The sequence below is a fragment of the Anoplophora glabripennis genome, unplaced genomic scaffold, assembly GCF_000390285.2.
Source record: "Anoplophora glabripennis isolate ALB-LARVAE unplaced genomic scaffold, Agla_2.0 scaffold113, whole genome shotgun sequence".
Lineage (NCBI taxonomy): Eukaryota > Metazoa > Arthropoda > Insecta > Coleoptera > Cerambycidae > Anoplophora > Anoplophora glabripennis.
This window is the reverse complement of record NW_019416240.1, coordinates 586,370-613,884: the sequence shown is the minus strand read 5'-3', so window position 1 is coordinate 613,884 and position 27,515 is coordinate 586,370. Positions and strand designations below refer to the sequence as shown.

Genomic DNA, 27,515 nt, shown 5'->3' with positions numbered 1-27,515 from the left:
TTTTTGGTCTGTAACCAACATTTTTCCGTTTGAGGTAGCCAATTAATGTCGAAAATTTGGAAATGTCAAGCGAGTCATGAACAAAAATTGTCCTTTTTAACATTGAATACTCTGCCCATAAGCTTCCTGGAGCTTTTAATTTTTCGTTCCTTTGGACAAAGTACGCCACCATAACTTTCTCGGTAATATGTTGGTTTTTTGTCTCACACCATTTCTTGAAAATCTTGTATGTATTTTCATAGCGCTCCCTTGATTTCTCAGGAATTAATGTGGAACATCCAACACTCCACGCTTCTTCTAACTCTGCATCTAAAGACGAATCGCTCATTTTACCAACACTTTGCTTTCTTAAATTCTCGTAAATGCAACAACGCGTCGTAAAATTGGAGAACTTTCAATTATTAATAAATAACACCATAGCTACCGGTTCTAGAACTGTCAATTTCGTCAATTAAGAAAGCCGTGACAACAATAAACATCAGTAGATTTCAAAAAACCTGCTTCGCAAATTTATTCAGAAACGTTTGACGTTACATAAAAAATTAAATCTTATATATAAAATTCTCGTGTCACAATGTTGGTTCCCGTACTCCTCCGAAACGGCTTGACCGATTCTCATGAAATTTTGTGAGCATATTGAGTAGGTCTGAGAATCGGCCAACATCTATTTTTCATACCCCTAAATGTTAAGGGTGGTCCACCTCAAAATTTGTTTTTTTATTTTTTGGAAAAAATTTTCTGTTTTTATTTTTTAAACAACGTTTGCCGGGTCAGCTAGTACGTATATATAATTTCGTTTTCATTTATTGCGATCGTGCAAAAAATAGTATAAGCATCACGAACGTTAAGAGTTATACCGTTCTCAGCCTCCAAACATTGTCTTCGAACGGTAAATTACCCTTACCAATCTTAATGCTTAATATACTATTTCATATGCATCTAGCTTTTCTGATTGTTACTATATTTCGATTTAAATTGACAAAGACATGTTTTCTCTCTTTTAAATACAGGGTGTTCCGCAAGCTCTATGACAAACTTTGAGAGATGGTAGATGTGTTAATTTTAAACATTTTTTCTTATATGATCCGATTCGTTTTTGTTTAAAAGTTACAAGCATTTTAAAAAATATAATTTATTTATAATACTATCATCAAAAGCCTGAATATTCTGGAAATTAGATAAGTGTATTTAATTCATAAAGATTTCGATATATTTTTATTACGAGACAAATAGTTTTAAATATACATACTTTAAATTTATTCAACTATGGGAAAAAAAATTTTTAAATAAACCTGTAAAATGAGACAAGTTCGATTAAATTCCGATAATTTGTTTATGCGAAAGAGCCCAAAAATGGTCGAAAATGTCCGTTTTTGTTTTCAATTGCTAATAAATAATGCAATTTTCATCGCAGACACTTGTAATTCAGGATTTTTTAAGCTCTTTGCACCCTTAATAAGTGGTAAAAATTTCATCCCGATAGCTTCATAGTTTAGTGTTGGCGGAATTTGTTATCTAAGAAGATGCTGTTTTCAATTCATTTTTCCCAAGTTCACAGGCGTTGTAGAGTTTCGATCATTAGTTGCTTTTGTGCCTAAATATTGACATATGCATTTACTGAGAATTTAATTTTTCAAATTTAATTTATTTCTTAGGTGGAACACCAAGTATATACCAAATATTATTAAAAATAAAAATTAAACATTTTTTTTTTCAAAAAAGGCGAACAATGTTCTTCGATATCAGAAATCTAGATGGGGTTAGATACATTTATGGTATTGAAGGTGATTTCGTTTGATAAGATTAAAAAAAAATTGAATTTATTTCGATTAAGTGAATACCTTTAATTTAGAGTAAAAAATAAGTGAGCTAATAATAGAATATGTTTTTTTTACAAATGTAATAAAAAGGGCAAATATTGGTTTGTTAAAAAACATCTTACATCTGCATGCAAGCGCTATTGACACTGTTATCTCAAAATGTTTATTTTTTCTAAAAGTTTAATGTTTATTATATTAATATTTATTAATTCCATGATGAAAATGGGGGTAAAATGTGGAAGCAAAAAGATCTCTTTGTAGTGGGTAGCTGTTTTTTACGCGTTCGTCTTTGTCAAAGGAGATAAAAGATCAACAAAAATACTCCGTTGAATGATTACTGGGTATTGGGAGTATAATTCAATGCTAGTTGCATGTAACCCATATATCTAGTAACCTTTCCAGCAATGTGAACAATTAACAATTTTGTCTGTGGGCTTATAATATGTATGTATATATTTTACATACCGAGATTTCACGTATCGAAGAACATTGTTTGACTTCATTTGATACGACTGTTTATATTTAGAAAGAATGTTTTAAATTTGTTTGAATTAGCTTAATACTGTATGATGCGAGCGCTGATCACTTTCGTTTTCAAAATGTTGTATTTTTGTCTAAAACTGTCAAATGTGACAGTTTATAATTTGTTTGTTTATCCGCCTTAGACGGGGTACCTATATCTAATGTTGCTATCACTTGCTTCTACTTTTTCCATCTGTGGCATGTTAACATATGAATAAACGACAAACTGATTTAAAAATGCCACAAATAAATGGTTAATCTTTAATTTTATTCAAATAAATAAAAATGTAAATCAGATATTGGAATTTATAAACCACCCGATACTAACGCAGGGGAGATTTAATCATTTCTTGCGAATAAAGACTATCTTTTGTGGGAGCATTCCTCCAAAGATGCTGCTGCGATAAAAAGCACGAATATCTACTTCTAAGCGGAAATTAAAAGCTGCGAGATGGCGAGATGTTATTTTCCGATGATGTAAAAAGTGCCATTTCCCGATTTCATTCTGGAAGCGTTATTGGAGCTCTGATGCTCCGGTTATTGCATGTCACGACCAAAAATCCTTTATCTCCACGAACGTCACAATAAATGCAAACTAATCCCCGACCCGCCAAACGACGTGCCGGACGGGCAGGGGTTATGTTGTCCGTATACGTAATTAACCGTGAAACATCCATAGGACACAAGGCGCAAAATAATAGAACAAAATAAAATTAAACGAAAAATGGTAACCGATTCTGAAATATTGGATATTGATAATAACTGTACGCCACTGGGTTTTTGTACTTAAGTAAGATCTCATGTAATTAAATCTAAAATTGTACAGAGTGACCACAAAAAACCAGTGGCCATGCAGATTCCTGATCAAGATCAACTGAATTTAAGTCAACTTATTCTAGACCAAAAATACTTTGTGTAAAAGTTACCGGGCGTTAAAGTTTAATTTTTAAATGGTTTTTTGTTAATGTCTGATAAGCGACTTCCACACAAAAAATACCACTCGTCAATTTTTCTTAAAATTACCTAGAAAAATTCAAGTAAAAAGAGAATATTCCATTTACTACACTGAAAAAAACTGCAACAAAACGACTGTCTATGGGAAACGAAATATTTTAAGAACTACATTTAAATAAAGGACTGCGCACACAGTTAATAGAAATCGGCAACCCGTCAAATTATCTGAATATGAAATATGTTATACATAGTTTGAGAAGTCTTGATCAAAAGTTGTCTCCGCCTAAAACTCAAAAATGAATACTTATCGAGATAAGCGAAACTGAAAGTGAGCGAGTCATATACATAGTCTTTTTACACAAAGCCGTATGGCTTTTATCTTTCTCTTTGAGAATCTAAGGGTTAGTTCTAACCTGTAACACTTGTTTATTTTTAAAGTATTGTAATAATACGAATCAATATATATTTTATTATGAAATGAAACTATCGTGGTTGCTTTGAATCAAACCTCAGCTGTATACACGGAATGCGCCAGCCAAGTATTTATGTGCGAATAAGGTCGATTATTATATCTGTGTGCTAGATTGAATATATTTGTTTAATGATTTGTGAATTTGTGAGTAATATGCCATACTCGTTTATGTTTTTGAAAACCCCAGGGCATGCCACGTGTTCCCGGTCTTTATGGCTGTGGTTCCTTCAAAGTGTGCCTTGTAAGTTCTAAGGGGTCTTACATGCGCTTTGATTGACACATACTGGGTGGTGTTGAGGTAGGTGGCATAATAATAGTAGTTGACTCGCACACCCGGTAGTTGGGATGCTTACTAGTTAGCGTCCGGGGGAGCCTCGACTTATTTCAGGTGACACTAGCTAGTTGTTGAAGACAGAATGATACATAGTTGCTAATTAATGTAATGGAAACGTATGGAAGGATATACCATGAATCCTAAGGTTAGGGGGAGTGATACCCCCCTGGTGACTTACCATTTATTTGTTTTTATTGACAGAACAGTAACTTTGTTATTTGTTTCATATACCCTCTTAATTTCTGGCGAATTTCCAGCTGTTGTCGAGATAACTGCTTTGTGATGACCCATGTATAAAAGTAACAATACCAACAATAACATCTATTTTACAAACCGAAAAGGCAGTTCTTAAAGAAAAAGTTAGTTCTAAAAGTTAAAAAGGGCAGTTGCAAAATTTGATTGCTCGAAGTACTATGAAATTGAAATTTCATGAATACTTGTTAAATGCCGGTCCTCTAAAAGGTTAATAAATAAAACATAAATTTATTAAAATAAAACAATGAATATGTACAATTTAAAAAGTACTGCATCTTTTTTTTTAGCATAGGGTGATTGATTTTGGGTAGTTCTTAAGGGCGCCATATTCTTTCAAACATTTAATAACTGAATAATCTAAAGCTTATCAAATAATAGGAATGTTATGTCAAGCCACCTCAGTATTTTCAAAAACGCCGCAGTAAAACGAATAACCAGGTGCAAAAAACGATCAAACCATCATGGTTTTAGGTACTGAAATCTACAAAAATACTAACTTTTTTATATAATATATATAACTCCACATGTAAATAACTCCACATGTAAATATTCTTATAATATTTACCTGCTTAGTCCTACATATAAAATTGGTTACTTTTATTTATAAGTACGTGAAAATAATTCTTAAAATGTGGGGTTAGGATAACAGCGAACGCATTGTTTTACAAACGCTTTTTTTTAGTAATTTTATTTGAATAAATTTAAATGGTAACAATGAACAAACAGAATATCAAGGATTTTATTTTTGTGCTTACTTTTGTTCTACACGTTTTACTTTTCAAGATTTCACTACCTAAAAACGCCAAAAATTTCACTATTTCTCGGTCAGGGATATGGTCACCTTAAAATTCCTTAGATTATCCCCTGACGAGTCCGTATGTGACACCTTCCTCTCGAAACAAAGAGAAGATTTTTGAAGGAATTAAAAAAGCAGGCGTAAAGAAAAAAGCAGGCTTAAAGAAAAAAAGCAGGAGTAAAGAAAAAAAGCAGGTGTAAAGAAAAAAGCGGGGGCAAAGTTGAAAAGCGGGCGTAAAATAAGAAAAACGGATGTAAAGTAAAAGAGTTGTCAAGAAGCAAGAAATCGGGAACAGTGAAAGAAAAAAGCAAGACAAAGGAAAAAAGCAGACGTAAAGAATAACCAAGCGGATACCAAGTAAGAAAAGCGGGCGGAAAGTAAAGAAGCGAGCGCAGAAAAACGTGCATAATATAAAAACAAGGAAGTGTTTAATAAAAGAAACGGGACAAAAATGGCATTCGTCAAAAATGTGCCTACAAAGAAATAAAGGCGGGCGTAAAGCATAAACAAGCGGATGGAAAGTAAAGAAGCGGGCGTAAAGTAAAAAAATGTCATATGGTAAAAGTAAGCAGGAATGTAGTAAAAACAAGCAGACGGTAAGTAAGAAAAGTAGGCGTAGAGAAGAAAGATTGGCGTAAAAGTAGGCGTACAGTAAAAAAAGCAAGCGTAAGCTGACAATAAAAAAAGTAGGAGTGAAAATGGCAGACGTAATGTTAAAAATAAGCGGGCAAAAAAACGCGAGTGAAAAGTATAACAAATGAGCTTAAACTAAAAGAGAAGGTGTAAACTAAAAAAACCGGTGAAAAGTAAAAAAGCGTAAAGAAGAAGGACAATGGAAGAATACAGAAGAGAAGAGCCATACGGCTTTCCGTAACAAAGACTTTGTATAAGTGCGATTGGACTCTTCTTCTATGTAACTAGATGAGTTCATTCAGAGGCAGGTTTTTTTTCTAATCCATTCAAACTTGCACCATTGATTCGAACAAAAGAAGTTCTTATAAATATAGCCGTAAAAAATGGATTTCCCAAACACATAGTCAATTAATACAGCTTCTACGTAAACTAACTTAACCTGTTTCTACCTGAAGAATTTGTGGTTGTTGTATGATCACTGTTCTCTGGGACACCCTATATATTTCTTATTTGAACACACCATAGAAATTGATACAAATAAATCAGACTTGTGACTAAATAACAATGGACGAAGAAAATTTGCTGCATTAAATTTGAATAAATAATAGTAATAACATGGGTTTGCAGATTATATTATCAAAAGTGTGGTGCAGGATATAAAAATCCATCGTATTACGCGTTGGTACGCCACCTACTGGCACCGGTCCAAAGCAAAACAGAAAGTTCGATAAAACCCACAAATCAAAGGAAGAGATCTGCGCCAGCACGAAAGGTGAACTTCGCATATGTTCCGCTGGAGGTCGCTACCTAACACTTGATAACTTCCCCCTTTCATTAATTTTTTATAAACTATCTTAAACAAAGAACTTTATTTGCATTTTTTTCTGTCTCTGTGAATAAAAAGGGAAGAACATTCAAAATTAAAAGAGGCAAATATGTATACGTCTAGGCCGTCTACAATTATTGAATAGGTGGTGCTAATGACAGGCATTTGTTGCACTACAACTTATAGTTCGTCCTCAATTACTAAGTAGCCTTCATTATATAAACAAGGATAAGTAGGTATCTCGTTAATTTTCCTTAAGAAGCTGAAATTATGTGAATAAAATCGGATTAATTTCGGAAAATAAAACTGTCTTTTTTATTAATTTGATGCTGGGGGGGCTTTTTACTCACCTGGCTCGGATTTTGGAGGTGATAATGGACTTTCTGGTAGCAGGATTCCTTTCAGCACCAGGTCGTCTCTATTGGCTCGGACAGAAATTTTTCTTTCTAAGGCTGAAAATAAATAAACCCTCATTTATAAATCAAGCATTATTTTCCTTAAAAAAATACATCACAAGATTACATTTCTGCTTGAAATGTAAACAAAAAATCAATATCAAACTTACAAGCAATTTTGAGAGATAATAGTTTCAAAGTTTACCACATTACAAGCATTTGATGTCAAGTTATACCCCAACTTTAAAGAAGGCAGTGAGGAATGTATATATCGATGCACCCTAACTTTAATAGCTTTTAGAATTGTGATCAATCACCTTTTTGTATGTTTTGAGACCCTCTTTATTGACTTTTCCTCTACATATACATAACTAATCTTTCTAGGAAACTTATATAATCCTGAACAAGTTGTTTTGTTAAAAAATAACCCAGAAGTGGTCCATCAGAAAACAGCATTTTGTTTGTATTTTCGTTATACCTCTTTATAGATAAGGAATATAAAAGATGTAGATAATTTTTATAATAGATTAGAGGTATTAGTGTATAAGATGTAATTAATATCAGTTTCTGAGATAAAATGTTATAAATTAAGACTGTATTTATTTTGCTTGACATAAAAACATTTTAGTGATCTGTTAAACACGAATTAAACACAATTGGGCATCTAATTGAATTGCCGTTTTCAGAAACAGCAGTTTTTGCAGTATTCGAGTTTTACTTGGGATTCTAAAAACATACATAGATTTATTCAATTGAACGCATCTTAAAATATTAAGATCATCTGTTACTGCTAATGCCAAAAGCTCAATTTGTTCTAAAAAAAAAAATGGAACACTTTAAAAATTCGCATAAGTTTGTAGATATAGGAATACAGACATCCAGAAGTTTTGGAGATATTTTTGGAATGCCCCACCAATGAGTGATGTCAGAGACTTATTTGTTTATTTTTTGGTCACTTTAATAACACTATTTTAGTTTAGTTTTGTTTACCACAAAAATATTAGCGAAATTTGTAACAACATCGATATTCTGATATTGTATTTAATGCAGAAACAATTTGTATAAATTAGTCCAAAAGTCATTTTTCAAAATAACTGTTAAAAAAGGAAGTATCTAACAATTAGTTATTACAAAATAAATTTAGTCAAAAAGTATTTAGGAAAGGGAGTTGGGGAACTCCATTTTGTTATATTTCTGATATTAAGGATTTAATTGACTTCCAAATAAATTTTAATGAAATCAAATTAGAATTCATTAATAATCAAAATTGGAAGACAGTGGATTCAGAACTTGTGTATCTAGTCTCTAAATCTCCAACAAATCAATACTCAAAAGTATATCAAGCTATGTTTTTCACAATTTTTTGCCCCTCTATTTTTGTAATTAGCGTTCAAAGTGAGAGGGTAATATATTCGAAACCTATAGTAATTAAGGAATACCATAACTTTGTAACAGCTGTTAATAGATGTCGCTTTATCTGTGAACTTCGGCTGGTAAACTTACTAGGGGTACTTACTTCTAGAAACGGCTTCTAACTTATCCGATTTTCTTTTCCGTTTCCATTTCCACGGCCTTAGTAATTTTCCTATTGAGAATTTGCTCTTTCTCTCGGCAGGGGGCGTTCTGGTCCCGCTCCCGAGGCTGTTCGTTCGGAATGCCGACCCGTTCTGCTTTTTTGCTGAAAAGAAGAATAATAATACAATAATTTGCAAAATTAATACCTCTCTAATCTAATAGCTAATTGTCCAGTTGTAATTTTTTAAATTCTAGGTATTAATACTTCAATTTCCTGCAATCATCTCTCGTTTATTTCTAATGAAAGCCGAAATAGGTACACACTTACAATTTAACGCCTGCTGATCGCACACAATTCCTTCGAATTAGTGCAAACAAAAGCAATTTCTGTGACACAAAAAAAATTACGTTAATTGAAATGGAAGTCGATGAAAATTAGAGTGGCGTTCTGCTAATTCGACTCGACGTCAAACTGATTCAGTTATTCGCCGGAGTATGAAAATAATCGGTCGCAATACCATTGATGAGATAATTGATGCGGACATCGCGACCTTAATCCTTTCCTACGAGGTCTTGCCAACAAGGAGACGACTCAGACTCACTTGCGTCTCCAGGAAACTTGGCAATGCTGGATTAAGACAGAGGACGGTTCAATTCCTGTTTTAAGGTTACACAGTTAATTACAGAGGACTTCTAGGCACTGAATACATTTTTATAAAAGCGCAGGTTACATTTATTGAAATTTTGTCGCGTTAAATGTCAATTTGCCGAAGACATTTTGAATTTACACGTGAGATTTCTAAAAACAGTTAAAATTCCTAAACCCTAAAAAAAAATAGTCACGTAGACATTCAAATTTCGCCTGTTTTGAAAATTTCCGCCAAAGTTGCAAATACCCCAATTTTAGATTTCGGAAAGCAAAAACTCCAAAAAATGTGAAATTCGAACTGGGGAATACAAACTACCACGTTAGGCTACAAAACCATTACAGTTCAAAGATCCTGAAAATCCAGAGAAATCAATTGTCCATTTATAAAGCGGACTTCACTATAACCACTTCTACAACCCCATCAAGGCGTGTGATTGAACGTCGACTCTGTGTCTTTTAGTGTTCAGTAACCAATATCGCAACCTGGCCGTACGTGTAGAATAACTCAAAATTTAAAGTTGTGTTATATAAAGCTCTTTAAGAATCATGTACTTATTTATTGTAAATACCTATTTTATGATTAAATTCATTGTATTATGGCGTCGTTTATTTCTTTATTTGCTAGATTACCACACTTTATTTGTTTTTATGCACCGGCTTTTATGGCTAGGTTGTGGGTAAGGTAAAAGTGTTAATTCACATCAAGTAGGGAATAAATATATTATGCAATCTAAGGGTTATTTCTAGGGGCGCCAATCACTTTTAAATATGTAAACAAATATTGATGAAAGTGATAAATGTCAATATCAAAAATACTGATGTTTTTTTTTATCAATTTAAAGTATAACATTGGTGAGTTGAGGTAGTTACAGACATCACGAAAGAAAACCAGAAAACATAAAATTTAAAAACAGTTTTATCAGAAACTATTCAAACTGAAGAATGGCTACACTAATACTTGATGTAATGAAGTAAAGTAATGGGTATGAAATATACCTTCTAAATTAATCTACAAAAATGCATTAAAGTTGATACTACATTTAATAAGTATACCTATATAATAAGTCAAAAAAAAAGTGAAGGTTAACGCAGCATTCAAATGTAGATTTTTGTATTTAATAATTGTAAAATAATATAATAACGGTGTCAAAATAGTAGTGGGTTATTTGTGATCACAAGTACCTTACATAATGAAATAATATTAAATGTTGACGGATAGAATATACACAGTTATACATAGATATACCTCATAATCAGATATCCAGTAATTAGGAAAATTTAAATATGGTTACGTCATGTGAACAAAATAGGTTTAAAATTTGGCATGGAAATCAAAATCTTGTGGTTATTCATAAAATAAAACCTGACTTATCCACGTGGTCCAATCCACAAGCTAAAATGGCGGCTCCATGGTCCCGGAAATGGCTCTGACGAATAGACTGACGACATCAGATCGGCCGAAATGCCAATACGTCTAGGAAGTCTATGTAGTGGAAAACCACGGGGAAGACGCAGCAAACAGGCTTGGTAGAGACATCGTGTAGATGTGGAGTACGGCTCCCAGGGCGACACGTGCTGATTACATAATCAGGTGTAAACCTGATCGGAGGGACTCGAACGCGGTACACGCCTACTCCTAACTTACTTGCCCTGTGGATATTTAAACCACGGTATACCTAACTGCAATAATAAAAAAGATCGGCAATTATACTTACGGAGCAACCTCCGGCGAGTTGACTGTTTTTAGTTGACTATTAGCAAAGCTATTGGATGCTGGTGATGTAATGTACGATGTACAGTTCAAAATATCGGCATCGAGGCTACTCTAATATTTCTATTGCAATTTTACAACGGCATAGGTTGAATGAACGATTTCACGTACTTATTTCTGACCCGCGTTTCAAGAAGTTCTGTTTCTTTTTCGAATTTAATATTCGCCCTACTCCGCGTGAAGCGCGCACGACCGGACTTTGGTTGTTATAAAAACTAGACATCTGATTGTGTTCCTACACGATACAGGATGGTATAAAATTTCCTAGCCAAGGATACTGGGACACAACAATAAATATGTATTTTATTAAAGTGTCTTATTTGAATGTTACACCATAATAAATAAATCAAAACATTGTTAAAAAAATTTCACAAATTTTTTCGAGCACATTCCTCCCGGCCTAAACCTCAATTCTAAAGCCCCAACCACCCAAGTGTTGTCCAATACTGCGGTAAAGATCTCCAGCGATACAGCAAGCTCCTAAAAGCTTCCAAATTTTCAGGTAATCACAGAAGACCTCGCAACCAGTGTCAGGCAAGCCAAAGCCAAAAAGAAAGTGACAGTAGACACAAGAGTACTCATACCCCAAGTGTCCACAAGACATAATTAGTGCAATTCATAGGTCATAGAAAATACCTATCTATATTCAACTTTCTTCTTCGTATTTCTTACAAAAAGTTCGATAATAGAGACGCAATTGTCGAGTAGCCTGCATTACGCCAGTTATAATGGATTTAAATCTAACCGTCACTTATTACCTCTGGATATCCCAGGGTTCTAATCTGGACCCCTTCTCTTTTCTATTTCTATTAACGACATTACTACCTTTCTCAATTGCTATAAATTAATATATGCAGACTACTTGAAATATTTTTCTACTGTGTCAAGTGTTGATGATTACGTCAGTAAAATAAGGTAGAATGGTGTAATTTAAATGATTTATTTAAATATATCTAAATGGAAACTTGTCTCATTCACGCGCAAAATGAATCCCATTAACTATGAGATTCATTCAGACATCTTGACACGGACCTTGACAGATTTATGACTTTACTTTGGCAGTGAATTGGCATTCCCAAATCACATTCAGAATTTAGTCTCTTCAAGTTTGAAGAGAGTAAGATTTGTGATAAGACATCTCATCTTCAATGACAATAATGTGTTGATAAAATTATTATACAGGGTGGTCCGAATATTATGCAGGAAACTTAGAGGACAGATAGATCTCTTTAAAATAATAGGAGTTTGCCTTATAAACATAAGTCTGGAACGGCCTCGTTTTAGAGACAGGGTGTTGAAGTTGTTAAAAAAATATTATTTTTTCTTTATATCTCAGGAATCTATTTACCGATCTCAATAAAATTTGGTACAAATAATGTACGATAGTAGGCCTTGTATTCCCTAAAATATGAGCTCTAAAAGTTTAGCCAGTGGTGTACAACTAAACAGGGGTCACCCCCTTTTTTTAAAAAAACCTACGCCACTGTATTTTTTACAAGTTATTGTAATGGATTTATATTCTAATGCACTAAATACGTAAAATAGGTGACTTGAATTTTTTCCCTAAGGTTCACCATTTTCAAGTTATTGATACAAATACAATCCCCTTGTGGCAGACACTTCAGATCATAATATTACAAAAATATTTATGTTTATGCTTAAAAGTAAGTGCAATTTACAAGCACATCAACAAAATTCTTTCCACATCACTTGTGAGGCAGTGTTCCTGGTGTTTTAGTTTTCCCTGGAGGTATTATCTTTACAAATAAGAACAATTTAAATCAAAATAATAATAAAAATACATTTACCAAGCAACAACAACTAAACAAGAAACAAAATTAACGTTACGTATTTACAGCAATTGTTTAAAATGCGAACCACCCATATCGATACATTTCTGACATCTTCTATTAATGGAACTAATTCAAGCTAATATCATATGGTGGTTTTCTATTCGCTGCAGTAGTTGTGGTCTAGTATCTATTGGAGTAGAGTAAACTTTTCAGGTAGGTCACCCCAAACATAGAGGTCCAGGTAGTTTAGATCTGGCGATCTGGCTGGCCAAGACACTGGACCCTCTGCACCATTATGGTTGACATTGGCATTTGGTCTTCTACCTATCCATCATCTCATATAATTTTCATTAAGCCATTCTTGTATTATTCTCCTAAAATGCGCAGGGGCACCATCCATTTGTAACCAGCTATTTTGTCGTATATTTAATGGAACATCCTCTAATAATTCAAATAGATGGTTTTCTAGAAAGTTTAGAAATGACATCGAATTTTATGAGGATTTTCTTGTGACCAAATATCCAGATTATGAAAATTCACTGCCCCTCACCTTGTGAACGTAGCCTCATCGTCCAAAGTATTTCTAGTAAGAATTCAAACAACCACTGATAAAAATTCAGGCGTCTCTCTGCATCTCCCGGAAGTAAATTGTGCCCAGGTTGTAAATGGTACGGATTTCTGTCATCCTTAAGTAGAACTTTTCAAATTTTCGATTTACTCACCCCAAGTTGCCGAGACGTTCTTCGTGTACCTACTTAGCCGAGGATTGTCGTTAAATGCTTTCAAAATTTCATTTCTGTGTCATTCATTGCGCCGTTGTGATTTTCCAAATATCGTTTTAATCCAAAAGATGAAAGCGACGAGTGTAAAGAATTTTGTTGATGTGCTTACAAATTGCACTTACTTTTAAGCATAAACATAAATATTCTTGTACACAAGGGGATTGTATTGGTATGAATAACTTGAGAACGGTGAACTTTAGGGAAAAAATTCAAGTTACCGTTTTTACGTATTATGTGCATTAGAATATAAATCCGTTACAACAGCTTATCAAATATACAGTGGCGTAGGTTTTTTTTCATAAATAAGGGGTGACCCTGTCCAGTTGTACACCACTGGCTGCACCTTTAGAGCTCGTATTTTAGGGAATACAAGGCCTACTATCATACATTATCTGTACTAAATTTGATTGAAATCGGTCGATGTATTCCGGAGATATAAACAAAAAATAATTTTTTTTAACAACTTCAACACCCTGTATCTCTAAAACGAGGCCGTTCCAGACCTATGTTTATAAGGCAAACACCTATTATTTTAAAAAGATCTATCTGCCCTAGAAGTTTTATGCATAAAATTCGGACCACCCTGTATGCACATATATGCTCTAAACTTGAAAACTGTTCAGGTGTTTGGGTTACCTGGTATTTTACCTACATTTTTTAACAATAAGACCTGCTAGTCGCGCTTCTGTTATATTTTATTCTTCAGCTACCATTAGTAATGTAGAATTAAAATCTCCCATCGTTTTTATGACTCGCAATTATAATTCTATACGTCATTCCTATGGTGCATTTAGTTCTAACTTTAAATGTTTGAATTCTGTTTTTAGAAACACCAGTTAAAAAACTATTAATTACTTGTTTACACAGTACCGCTTATTAAAATATACGTATGTACACATTTAAGATTCATCCTGTACATACAGTAATTTTTTTAAAACCTAACATAGCGCAACTTTTTTATTTGAAGTGATAGACTCGTACTTCCAAATGCGAAGTTGTAGGAAATTACTTGACTAAGAAAAATTTTGAAATAATGCTTTTCGGTGTTGCCATATTTCTTCAATAGATACTAAAAGAATATTATTTTACGTAGCAACACCGTATTTTGGAAATTAAACAAAAATTGGATTGTTTGAAAGGAGCCATCATTATTGTGCTGTCATTGTGGTATTTGACAGTTGTATTTGAATGTGCATAAAAATAACGTTTATTTAGATTAATTTTGTTTGTTCTAAAATGACTACTCCAATAAAGAAGTGTGACTTTATATTTTTTATTTAGAATTTGAAGATTTGTCAAATTACGTTAAAAAAATACGGAGCTGCCATTTACAAAAATATTGTTTTAGTAGCTATTGGAGAAATCTGGCAACACCGGAAAGCAATATTTACAATTTTTCTTAATCAAGTTATTTCCCACAACTTTGCATTTGGAAATAATAGTCTATTACTTCGAATAAAAAAGTTGGGCTGTCAGATTTAAAATAAAATTACATTGTATATTTGATTACTGTTCTAGGTCAGGCAATTTCAAAGGGGCTGTGCCCTGCATAATGACGTAACCAGGGCCATTTTCTGAATTCCACTTAAATATGCCTGCGGAGAGGTCGAACGGCCAAATTATAATAATTAGCTTTATTTACTCGTAGATGTTCGTACAAATTATGATGGCATAATTCCACCGGTTGTAATGAGAGACACCAGGCGAAAATTAGCTTTAATTACAGGAATTTCGCCATTAATTGCGACGGAAAGTAGAGCGAGAAGTGCAAGACGCTAATGCACGCTGTGTGTTGTACACATGGATGAGTCACAGGAAGGGAATATTTGTCTAATTCATGGTCTAATTGTAAACAGATACTACCGCGACAGCTTTTACTACAACTATTAATATAACTTACAAATACTACAAAAATTAAAAAAGGTTAAAACACATTTGTACATAAATCGAGTATCATGAAACTAAATACCCTTTTGAAGCAAAAAAAATAATGTGTTTAATAAACCAGATGAACTTGAATACTGAAACATTAATAACCAAAGTTTACTAGAGTTAAGAAACCATTTGAATAACCGGTAAGACCTCCGGATCTTAGTCTATTGGATTTTTTCTATTTTTATAACAAAAACTGCTTTAAGAAAAGCTTATAACAAATACTAATTATATTTCGCTCATAAAACGTTAACTACAAAAAAATACTTCAATTCTTTAAAATAATTAAGTATAAACTTAGTGCTCTGGTTCAAGATACAGAATAATTAGCAGTTCATTTAAAAAATCTTCTATGTTTTGTAAATAGGTATGTAAGATTTTTATTTTCGTAACACTGAGAAAAAAGTGAAATCTCGTTTTTTTATTTTAGTCATAATCGCCGAGAAATATTATTATTATTACACAGGGTGTAAATGATAAGTTTAGCCAAACTTTAATGGCGTATTCTATTGATGAAAATAATCAAGGTTTGCCCTATAAAAATTGTAGATAGGATGTTTCCCTACGGAGATACAGGGTGTTAAAAGTTTCAAATATTTATATTATTTTTTTTATATTTTGAACATTCCTTGTCCTAGTGTTTTGAAATTTCTCAAAAATATTAGGTATTGCATTTATTGTTACACATTTAGCAATCAATAGAAAATGGTAAATAGCAACGTAGGTAGGTACTTAAGTATCTTCTTATTTGACTTCCCAATTATCTAAAAACCAGTAAATTTTACGAATACTTTACAAGAATACTTTATTGCCACAAATTGATTGTACATTTTAAAAACATTTAAAATTATTTAAAAAAACAATGGTGTACGATTTTTTTTTAAAAGTCCCCCTACTCCCCCAAAACTACGCCACAGGAGTATATTTTGGAATAAGTTATCCACGAAAAGATAGTCCCTACTAAAAAAATGTCATACCCAAATTTTATCAATGAATCATTTTACCAGTGATTTTACAGAAAAAATAATATAAATATTTGAAACTTTTAACACACTGTATCTCCGTAGGGACGCGTCCTATCAAAAATTTTTATAGGGCAAAATTTGATTATTTTCATCGGTAGAATATGCCATTAAAGTTTGGCTAAATTCATCATTTACACCCTTTATAAATGTTTGGTATTTTTTTTTGCGTGTGCTTCTAGTACTGTAAGATAAAAAAGTCAACTGCCAAAAATGAAGTCGATACAAATTAATTTATTTTTTGTTTTCATGAAAATTTTAAAAATTGAGATGACTAAAAAACTTTACAGAACGAATTTGTTTTCTAAGAAATGATCGAACAAAAAGCAAGAAAATATATTGCCAAAATCATGGTTTGACAATTTCAAATACTATACAGTAAATGTATCAGTAAGTTATTAGAAAGGATTTTTTATACCTTTTTATATGATCATATACTTTTTCCCACCTTTTTTTAATTCTGATTCTCTCTAGAATTTCCCAAGAGATTTCCAGATATTTCCGGCTGCTGGACCCCTTGAAATGGACATTTTATATGACGGCACTTTTGCAAACAAAGTGAATGAATAGTAACCATAAAGAGTAAATCAATGAATAGTAGCCATAAAGAGTAAAGAGTAAATAATCGAAAGCGATTAATGATGAATGCAACTAGAACATAGTACGAGTAGAAGACAACACTGATGTGCGATTTCTATAATTAACGTATTTTATGTGACTACAGGTCCCTTTTTTATGATAGGTCTGGAACGAAAAGACAACAAGTATAGAGTAAATCTCAAAAATTATTAATGACGAATACAACTAGAACCTAGTAGAATGCAACATAGGGTTGCAATTTCTATAATAAGCGTTTCTTCAGTGACTAAAGGCCCATTTTCTATGACTATAGGTCTTTTTCAATAACCTGTAACCACGAAAGAATTGTTATTGTAAATAATAATGGTTTTTAAATGAAAAAATGAGCAAAAACTAAAAATTTTAGCAGTAAAATATAAAAATAAAGTTTTAAAGAACCTTTACGGGAAATTGTAGGCAAGCTGAATATGAGACTACATACACTACAATTCCCCTTAGCGTCTTTTTAAAATGAATACACAATGAATGCATTCATCCGCGATAATCATACAAAGTGACCCGTGTATAAGCGCCTTAATAAAACAAAAACGTGTTTACACTTCCAATAATCTGCAAAAACTACCATGAAGAATTGAGCGGAAACTTCAGAATCATAAAATCCAGTCGACTCGAATCTCAAAACAAAATCGGGGCCAAGTTGAAAATAAAATTCAACGAGGCATCACCCTGCAACGCCAACTCCCTGCATAAAATCCACCTGCCGCCATTAATCAAACTTTATGCTTACACAGAAAACGAAAAATGAATAAAGCATCACTTTTATCTCACCCTAAATTGCTAATTTTTCTAAACGGCTGTCAGGTGCCCGACGCTACGCCGTCGAATCAGTAGTCCCCCAGCGTAGGATAGCGAGAAATTTTCGTTGAAGAGACTTTTTGAACAAGCAGGGTTGTACAAGGTGGTCTGATTTTTATTCCGGGAACTTGATTTGGTGACACAACAAATAAATTTAAACAAGTTTCATGACAGCGTGTTGAATTTGGTAAAAAAAAAACCTTTTGTAATATACTTACGAAGATGCGAGTGGGATATAACCTACAAAGTACGCCGTATCTCAATTGTCGATGTTACGCAATGCCTATTGGCCCAAAGTTTTGCACTTAAGCATGACTAGTGCCACACTAGGTGAATGTGAAGTAAACTTTTTTAATTAATGATGTGGCAACACTGATATTGCAGGTGTATGTACCTCAAATTCACCATTATGTAGTTACAGTTACAGAAAATCGAAATTTCTGAACGTCTTTTAAATCATCCTGAATCTCCCTTATTAGGCAAAAGGCACTGTATTGAATACGAAGGTACAAGACCCATACAATATAATATAATGTCAATTTTGAAATACCACAAGGCTCAAATTTGGGCCCTCTTTTGTTTCTAATATTCATAAACGACCTTGCAATCAGCACTACTATTCCAAAGTTACCTTTTGCTCATTATCTTAAAATACTTAATAATGTACCTTCACAAGAAGATTGTCTACATCTACACTATGTCATAGATCAAATTTTTCAGTGGCGCACTTGCGATCCTCTGAAATTAAATACGTCGAAATGTAATCTTGTTTTATTTTCTTGAAAGGAAACTACATTAAATTATAACTGCAAAAATAATTCTATTTTTCTGCGTTAAAAAGAAACACAAAATTTAGGAACTCACTTTGATGACATACCTATTCCTTGTTACTCGTACAGTGTTGACGGAATGGAATGTAAGCAACTTGAAAACTAATCATTATATTTTTCATTTGTAAGATCTACAATATAGTAGAAAACGTGCAGTTAATATGGTATCCTATCAATGTAGTACTAATAATATTGAATCGCTACAAAGAAAATGTTTGAAATTTATTGCTTTTAAAATAAAAGATGGTACTTTTCCGCAAGGTATAGAAAATTCGATACTTTGATGTACTACAACAAATTTGATGTATTACCACTATAAACTAATAGATTATCCAGGGTGATTCAGAATTTGTCCAAAAAAAAATCTGGATATACAGGGGACCCTTACAAAGACAATTTTGTAAAGAAAAAAATCAAAAAGGGCAGTTCGAAAATGATTTAAAAATACACTTCTGCACGGCACTGGAAACAGGTCAACTGTAAAACCTGACCTCGCACAATGCGACCGACATGGCGGTGTGATAAAAACGGACAAAAACATTCGCAAGGAAAGAAATATGTAAATAGAATTTTATCGCACCTATTTTATATCGGCAAATTCAACTGCTTTTGCCTTTATTAATTAATAAAATTAATTTGTGTTTTTAAATAATAAAAAAATCATTTGACATACCCGATGTTACAACAATTGTTCAAAATTTTATCCACCAATGTGTAAACACATTTGGGTCTGTTGTACTCAGTTTCTAAGAACTAACACAAATGTTGTCTTATCTCACCAAAACACAAATGCTTCACCATAAATTAAAATGATATCCATCAACTCCGAGTACACGCAAACCATTTTTGACACTAACTACTAAAAACCTATTGTAAACACCACAGATAGCAAGTAAATATCGCAACGACGATTGCAAAATCCGAATTCAGTGTTCGGAGTCGCTGAGGCCACGTGGCGAATGACGCTAGAGACTACAGTTGTCCAGCTATGTAGTGGTTGAATGTACTATAACTTCAATATTTTTTTTCTCGGAAACTATAAGGATTTTACAAAAATTTTTTTACGACATTGATTCCATTTCTCATGCTGCATCTATTCCCAAATTTTTTTGGATAAGTTTTGAATCAAAATTTTATATTTTTGCACAATTGAATTGATTGTAGTACTTTTTAAAATAAGTTGCAGTTTCTAGTACCTAAATTAGAAGATAAAAAACAAAATCATTGGTATAGAAATTTTTCTAATGGCTTTCATTTTAAAAAATAAAAATTTTCAATCTGATTTGTAACAAAAAAATCCTAAAGATTTTTGTAAAACAAACGTTTTATTTTCGAGTTATTCCAATACGATCCATGAATTTTTTTTAAATTAATAGTTTTAGAATTTATTTCGAATTAATCAACAGTCAGGTTTATTTTAAAATAAAAATAACAAAAATAACTAAAAAACGGTTGCTTTATCGAATAAAATAAAACATATTTTCTTAGAAATATTATCGAGAATTAAATGCATTTGCATTATGCAAGTTCAATACCCAAAACAATCAGTACCTAACGTCTAAATTTTGTAGTCTTAGTGACAATGTGTCACAGTATCTCCGCTACTGATTTACATAATTAAAAGCCAACTCAATGAATACCTATAATTAGGTAAATCATTGGTCCAAATTTCATAAATCCACAACACGCGTGTGTCTCGAAAACAATGTCAAAACAATTAACTTTGTTAACGTAATTGTTACAATTTGGTGAACTGGGCGAAACTGGTCGAAAAAGGTCCGTTGACACGATACAGTTTCGAACTTATTCGCCTTTATCAACAATAAATATGAAACAATTTTCATTACTTTTCGTTTTCAATTTCGCCTTGAGTGACAGATATTAATACACTTGGGTCAAACAGTTTTGGAATCGCTGTATTAGGACGTTTTCTTTTCATAAAAAAAAATCCTGGGCGTGCTCCACGCGTTCCACGACAAAATTAATTCACGAACGGGCAAACCTCGTTTGTTACCGAATTGCTTATCAGGGTTGGCGTGATTCTATACAATTTTTAATAGAACGTTAACGCCAAGGAACTGTTTTTCATAATTAATAACCGGCGTTTATGCGTACAACATAATGGGTTACACCCAAAAAGAAGTAATTTACTTAGAAGGTCACAAATACATAAATACTGAGAGCTTTCCCCGGCATAGCAACGCGACTGAGATTCGACGATAAGAAATCTTTTCGCAGTTATATCTGAGCAGAACTAAAAGTTGCATTCGCGTCTCATCCATAAGCTACGTTGGCATATACAGGATGATTTCACTTTAAATACAGAAAGTGCAGGACTTCATTACCAAAAAATAAGTAGAGTTTGTAGTATAAACTTTTTTCCTGGGCGATTCGGTATTCGAGATACAGGGTGTTAAAGTTTACAAAAAAATATAACGAGCGTTCAAATAAAAACGTGGTCAAGTTGGTTCTGAAAATTTGGACGTAGGGCGTAGCGTATAGCAAATGAACTTAAACGTCAAAGCGCTATGTCGCGCTATCAATTTGAATATTTTCGTTTTAAAAAGCGATTAAAATGGTGTTTTCTCAAGTACAAAAAGTGTTTATCATAGAGTCCTACTTTAGAAATGGACGCAAGATTGATGGAATATGGAAGTATTCTATTGAGGAATGTTTCATAGAATTTCAAAATCAATTTCCCGGCGTTGTTGAGTACAAAATTTTTCAAAATGCATTTTTCAAACGGGCAGTGTAACAAGAAAAGAAGGAAGCGGCCGACCTAAAAAGCGGACTGAAGAATTAAAAGAAAATGCCCAACAAATAATGGAAAATGCGCCAAGAACTTCTGTACGTGTTTTATCACAAATGGTGGGAGTATCAGTCGGTACCTGCCACACAGTGTTAAAAAAAGATTTGCGTTTGTTCTCCTATCGTTTAACTTGTCAGCAAGAACTTCACGAAGTAGATTTTCCGCGACGGGCTGTATTTTGTGAATGGTTTTTAAACAACTACGGTGTACTTCATAATATCACCTTTTTTTCTGATGAAGCCTGGTTTCATTTAAGTGGTTACGTAAACTCACATAATATGAGAATGTGGTCCTCTGAAAAACCAGATAACTTTTTTGTCGAGGGCCCTCTACACGCTCAAAAAAATGGAGTTTGGTGTGCTCTCAATCGAAGGAGGATTTATGGACCTATTTTTTTTAATGGTACTCTTACTGCGCAAAGGTATAGAGAAGAAATTATCGCTCCTTTTGTTAACCAGCTGGAAGAAAACGAAATTACAAACTTTTACTTTCAACAAGATGGCGCAAGGGCACATACGGCAGGCGAGACGATGAATAGGTTGAGGGAAGTTTTCCAAAATCAACTAATAAGTCTCAATGCTGAACATGATTTTCCACCGAGGTCATGTGATATTACGCCGTGTGATTTCTTTTTATGGCATTACCTTAAAAACACTATTTTTGAACTGCCTATTCCTGATTTAAACCATCTGCAGGCTCGACTTATAGACAAGATTCGTGAAATTAACAATACCCCGAGCATCTTAGAAAATGTCTTTAATTCTTTGAGGAACAGGTGTGAAAAGTGCTTGGAACAAGGAGGGGGACACTTTCAGCAGCTGCTTTAATTTATTGTTATAACAAGGAGGGGGACACTTTCCGCAGCTCCTTTAATTGTTTGTTATTGTTATCACGATTATTCTTTAAAATAAAGTTATATAGTCATTAACGTTATTGAAACTGACAGCTGCTATACAGCTCGTTGAGAAATGACGTTAGGTTGGTCGCTATAAGCTACTCCTTACGTCCAATGTGTCAGAGCCAACTTCGACCACGTTTTTATTTGAACGCTCGTTACATATATTTTCTGCCATATTTTCATAATGGGCTGACGGAATTGAATGTTTATTACAGCGTATTCACTTAATTAGACCTTTTATTGAATATAATATTAACCTGGTGGCTTTAACCAGTGGCGTGCTACTGGAGGTGCCGCCCCATTTTCCCAATAAAAAAATATGCCACTGGCGGTTTTTTGTAGAAATAATGTTACATTCAAGTACTGTTACGGTAACTGAATGAAAAATGTTTCTTGGTGTTTTTTAGTAGTAGCAGTCGTTTAGGAGATATTTGGGCTTGTTTTTACGTTTTATTGAATTTTCCTTATAAATTAATCCGTTTATTTGATGAAAACCCCCTGGTTTTAACCATTTACATGGTACTAAAACGTCCGCCAACTGACTTTTTACGTTTACCTGACTTTTTTTTTTTTGTTTTCTTTTCTTCAAGTTTAACAAAATTACAAAGTTATTTAAGTAACAACCGATCCAAATACTTTTTGTTTCATTGGAATTTCTCAGAATATTGACGAATAGATGCAATTCTGTCAGGTCTTATTAAAATATCTAAGACGGCAATACCATCAACGGCCTATAGTAACCAACAACAGACTACATAGACATTATTGTTTCAGTATCAAATTATTTTGTCCAACACAGACCTCAAGGATACGTATCCCTACATATCCAATTTTGGCGAAATTGAAGCTGTAAGGTTATCCGACACAGAATACGGTCTAATTTCGCAGCAGGCAGCGAGAACATTGTATGTGTTAGCAGGACATTCGCCAGGAACATTGTGGTCTCCTGCTATCTCGTTGACGTTGTCAAGGCAACGCCACTTGTTCTAGGCGCCAATTATCCACAGCTTCTCATACTGGCGTCGCGGGGCCTTCTTCCGCCACCGGTAATGTCTGGGTACACTAATCATAAAGTGAGCGGAACAAAATTAAATAAAACAGTAATAATTAAAAAAAAAACGTCGAGACATGTCGATTTTGATTGATGACATCAAACATTTTGTCGTCACACTTTTCATTTTTTTTTTACATGAAATGAGTTCCACTGTCTATTGTATGTCAATTTTATTAGTCCATGCTATAGTGAAGTGTCCCCTTGGGAAGTCATTGGTCTTGTTAAGAGTTTTGAGAGCAAACCCTGTTTGGATGTATATAATATTTCAACAAAAATTTTAAAATCAATAATCGACCCAATCCTTGCACTGATTTAATTAATTTTTGTATACGTAAAAATATTTGCCCCCAATGTTTAAAAATTTGTAAGGTTGTTCCTATTTATAAAAATAATGATATTAAAATCCCTTTAATTTCAGACCTACCTCCGTAATACCTCATCTAGCTAAATTATATGAAGCTTCCTTAAAAATACAAATAACTAATTATTTTGACTCAGGGACTTTTCAATCCTCAACAATTCGGTTTTCGAAGTAATCTATCGACCACACTAGCCATAGATTGTCTAACATCCACAATAAACAATAGTTTTGAAGAAGGGAAATACGTTGCTAGTCAATTTTTAGATCTGACAAAAGCTTTCGATTATGTATCACACGAAATTCTTATACATAAGCTACATAATTATGTTTTATCATCGTACAGTTCGGATTTATTAAGATCAGTAAGATACAAGATCAAGATACAGTATGTTGTATATAATAATGTGAAATCATCCATAATATATATATGATTTTCCTAATTGTTTACCTCATGATACTAAAAGTATACTCTTTGCCGATGATACCAATATAACTAGAACCAACGTAAACTTTGAAGAGTTAATGACATCAACTTATGACTAACATGCATCGGTAGAATACTGGTTTACTAGTAATCAACTCAGTTTGAATACTTCGAAGACCGAAACTATGATTTTTAGTCTCCGGAATATGGAAAACTGGGATAATCTAGCATATATAAAATTCTTAGGAGTTCACCTTGACCCTAAACTGACATGGGATCAACATGTTAATCATGTTTGCTCCAATATATCAAAACATACTTATTTACTGCGGAGTCTCAAACGAAGAGTCTCAATATCAAGCTTGCTGATAGTTTATTATGGCTATATCCATTCCATCATAACATATGCTATTTTAGTATGGGGTCATGCCTCCTCTATGAAAAAAGTTTTTGCTCTTCAAAGAAAAATTATTAGAACCATATCTGACCTTGGTTTTAGAGATGATTGTAGATAGCAGTTTTCTAAATTGAACATACTAACTGTACCCTGTGCATATATACTTCAATGTCTTATTTATGTCAAAAAACATATACATAACTTTGAAATCAGAAGTGAGACTCACTCTTATAATACCCGAAAGGGCACGTACTTATGTAATAAATTTCTAAAACTTAGTAAAATGCGGGTCGGTACTAATTATTAGGCCATCAAATTTTTTAACATAATACCTCACCAAATTCAAATTCTTAATGAAAATAATTTTAAATCGAGGTTAAAAAAATACTTGATAAAAAATGCCTTTTATAGTTTTGAAGATTTTATTGACAGTAATGTAGTTCGAATATGAATGTTATCATTAATCTTAGTATATCGTTTATCCTATTTATTTTAATTATATGTTGTTTATGTATATTTGTATAACAGTTAGTGGATTGCTACCATTATGTGTATTGTTATTTACCACTTTCTTTCTTTTTTTTTGGAAGAGTGTAAACACTTTTATGTGTATGTAACACTAGCCTTTATAAATAAATATAATAAATATCAAATTTCCATCAAATTTGTTTGATCAAAAGATGTCATGCTCATTTTGACTTCACGACGAGTTTGATAAAATCAGCAAACTAACCAAACTCTTTATTAATAGTTCTCTATTTTCCAATTAAATGATGAATCATTTTATAATATGTTAATCTAAAAACATTAATTATTCATGAAACTATTTCTACAACAATAAAGACCTATCTGCTTTATTGACATTGTTTAATTAACTTTTTATGGTAAATGGCTTCTGATAAATTAGAATTGTGATTTAATTAAAATTTTTGCTTTCATACTTCATTAAGCATTAAATGCGTTTATTCCGTGAAAACTAAAATAGATCTTTAAATGGTCAGAGCTACACTTTTATTCATTGTAGGCTGCCTTAAAAAAGACATCTTAATTTTATGGATCGTTAAAAGATAACATCTTAACTGATTTTATAATAAATATCGAAATACTGTTTTATTGTGGTATAAATTTAATTTAATATGCACAAAATGTAATAGAGCTGAACATTCCAAAGTAAAGAATAATGTACTTTTTAAGTAGTGGTCACAATAATATTGTGAGTGGTAATTTGTTCTTCGCCAATGAAGAGCAGTTAGATCACTACAGAACTTTTTCCAATTATCACAGGGTATATTCAACATTTACAATGAACTAACTGTTTTAGAATACCAGTTTTAAATTTTTACGACCAACAGAAAATATACAGTTTCTGAATAATTCTCAATTCCTGTTTTTTTTTCTTCTTTCTGATCTCTGTTCGCGAAAAAATACAGCAAAGCTTGATGAAACACCTGCCTTATATTACCTTCTATGGAAATAAGTTTGTGTTATTATTTGGCTAAAACAAATAATAGATAATACACAATGTTTACGAATTTCTAAAAGTGAATTTGTAAGTTTGAAAATATGTATTCTGATTTTGAACCGTCAGAAGCTGAAAACAAAATTCCACAAGAAATTTTAGAAGATAACATTCGACAATTTGCCAGGAAAACCAAAACAAGGCGTTCATGAATTGAAAAATACATAAATATAGGTCTTACTTATTTTGCTGAATAATCGCTAAAACAAGCCTCTTTGACATTGTGGAATTTCATACTCAACTCTCAAAACCATGCTGACCACAAAATAAATTGTGGACATTACTAATGTATGTTTTTCAAAATAACAGCGTTTATGAAATAGAAGTCTGTTGGTCATAAGCCCAGGAAATCTAATATTACAAGAGAATAAATTGAAATATTTCTGAATAAAACTACCGACAGTTAATATATTTTGCTTAAAGTTAGGTCTTTTGATAATTCTGTTCGTGTTCATCGTCGGCAGGAACACTAGCTTTCATTATCAAGTCAACGTAGTTAAAATACCACTTGTAATTCTTGAAAACCACAGCTTAAGGGATGCTAGAAAGAAGAAATAAAGTAAAAATTGATTACAATAAATTTTACTTCTGGTTTAGGTTTTCTAATTGTAGGTTCTGCAGATGTATGTCGCAGTGAAAGCTCGTTCGTATGGCAGTGAATGATATCAAGGATAAGAAAACATGTGATCACATCACCATTAATCGGCCGCAAAAGCAAACGAAACATTTACCACCAGTTTCTTTAATATAAATTCAGAAAGAGATTTGCAACTTTGTAAGAGTCATTTACAACCAAGGCCGCCGCAGTTATAATCTTTCCGATCTCAACTGAAGAACCAAGAGGTAGTATGTACCAGGTTCGATCGCTGACGCAGCAACTCGGCATTGAAATATTTGAAAAACTTGTTCACATATTTATTTAGCCATACCCGTATACAAGTCTGGTCGAACAAAACGTGGAGGTGGTATAATTGTACACGCCCAGTTGAAGAATGCGCGCGCCGTCAAACGGCGTATAATACAGCCGCACTGGGCGACTGGGCAATAAATCTCGGTTGTTAACAAGTGGTTGACAAATTGCCTAGCAGTGCAGTGCAGCAATGCGGAATTTGGTGTGATTGAGTTAATTAGGCATCTTCTATTAACCATTCATATTACAATTGCGAAAGGGGGAAATAAGAGGGATATTTTGTTTACTAATATAAATAATTAAAATATGTTGTTGGCCAAATTAACATATAATAGAAATTTTGTACACATTATATACAAATTATTGTAATTTTTTTATCTGTAGCAGAAAACTTTTTTAGGGGCACAT

The 27,515-nt window shown here is 32.9% G+C and overlaps 1 protein-coding gene across 6 annotated transcripts in view; it reads right to left on the bottom strand.

Annotated features, from left to right (window-relative positions):
* Positions 1 to 27,515, bottom strand: part of LOC108905968 (phosphatase and actin regulator 4) — a 285,928-nt gene that overhangs the window by 93,749 nt on the left and 164,664 nt on the right. For all 6 annotated transcript variants that reach the window (XM_018709058.1, XM_018709062.1, XM_018709059.1 and 3 more), the window contains 2 exons: positions 8,524 to 8,685; positions 6,963 to 7,064 (listed from right to left, as the gene is read on the bottom strand). In XM_018709058.1, the coding sequence (XP_018564574.1) occupies positions 6,963 to 7,064; positions 8,524 to 8,685 (264 nt within the window). The remainder of the gene's footprint in view (positions 1 to 6,962; positions 7,065 to 8,523; positions 8,686 to 27,515) is intronic.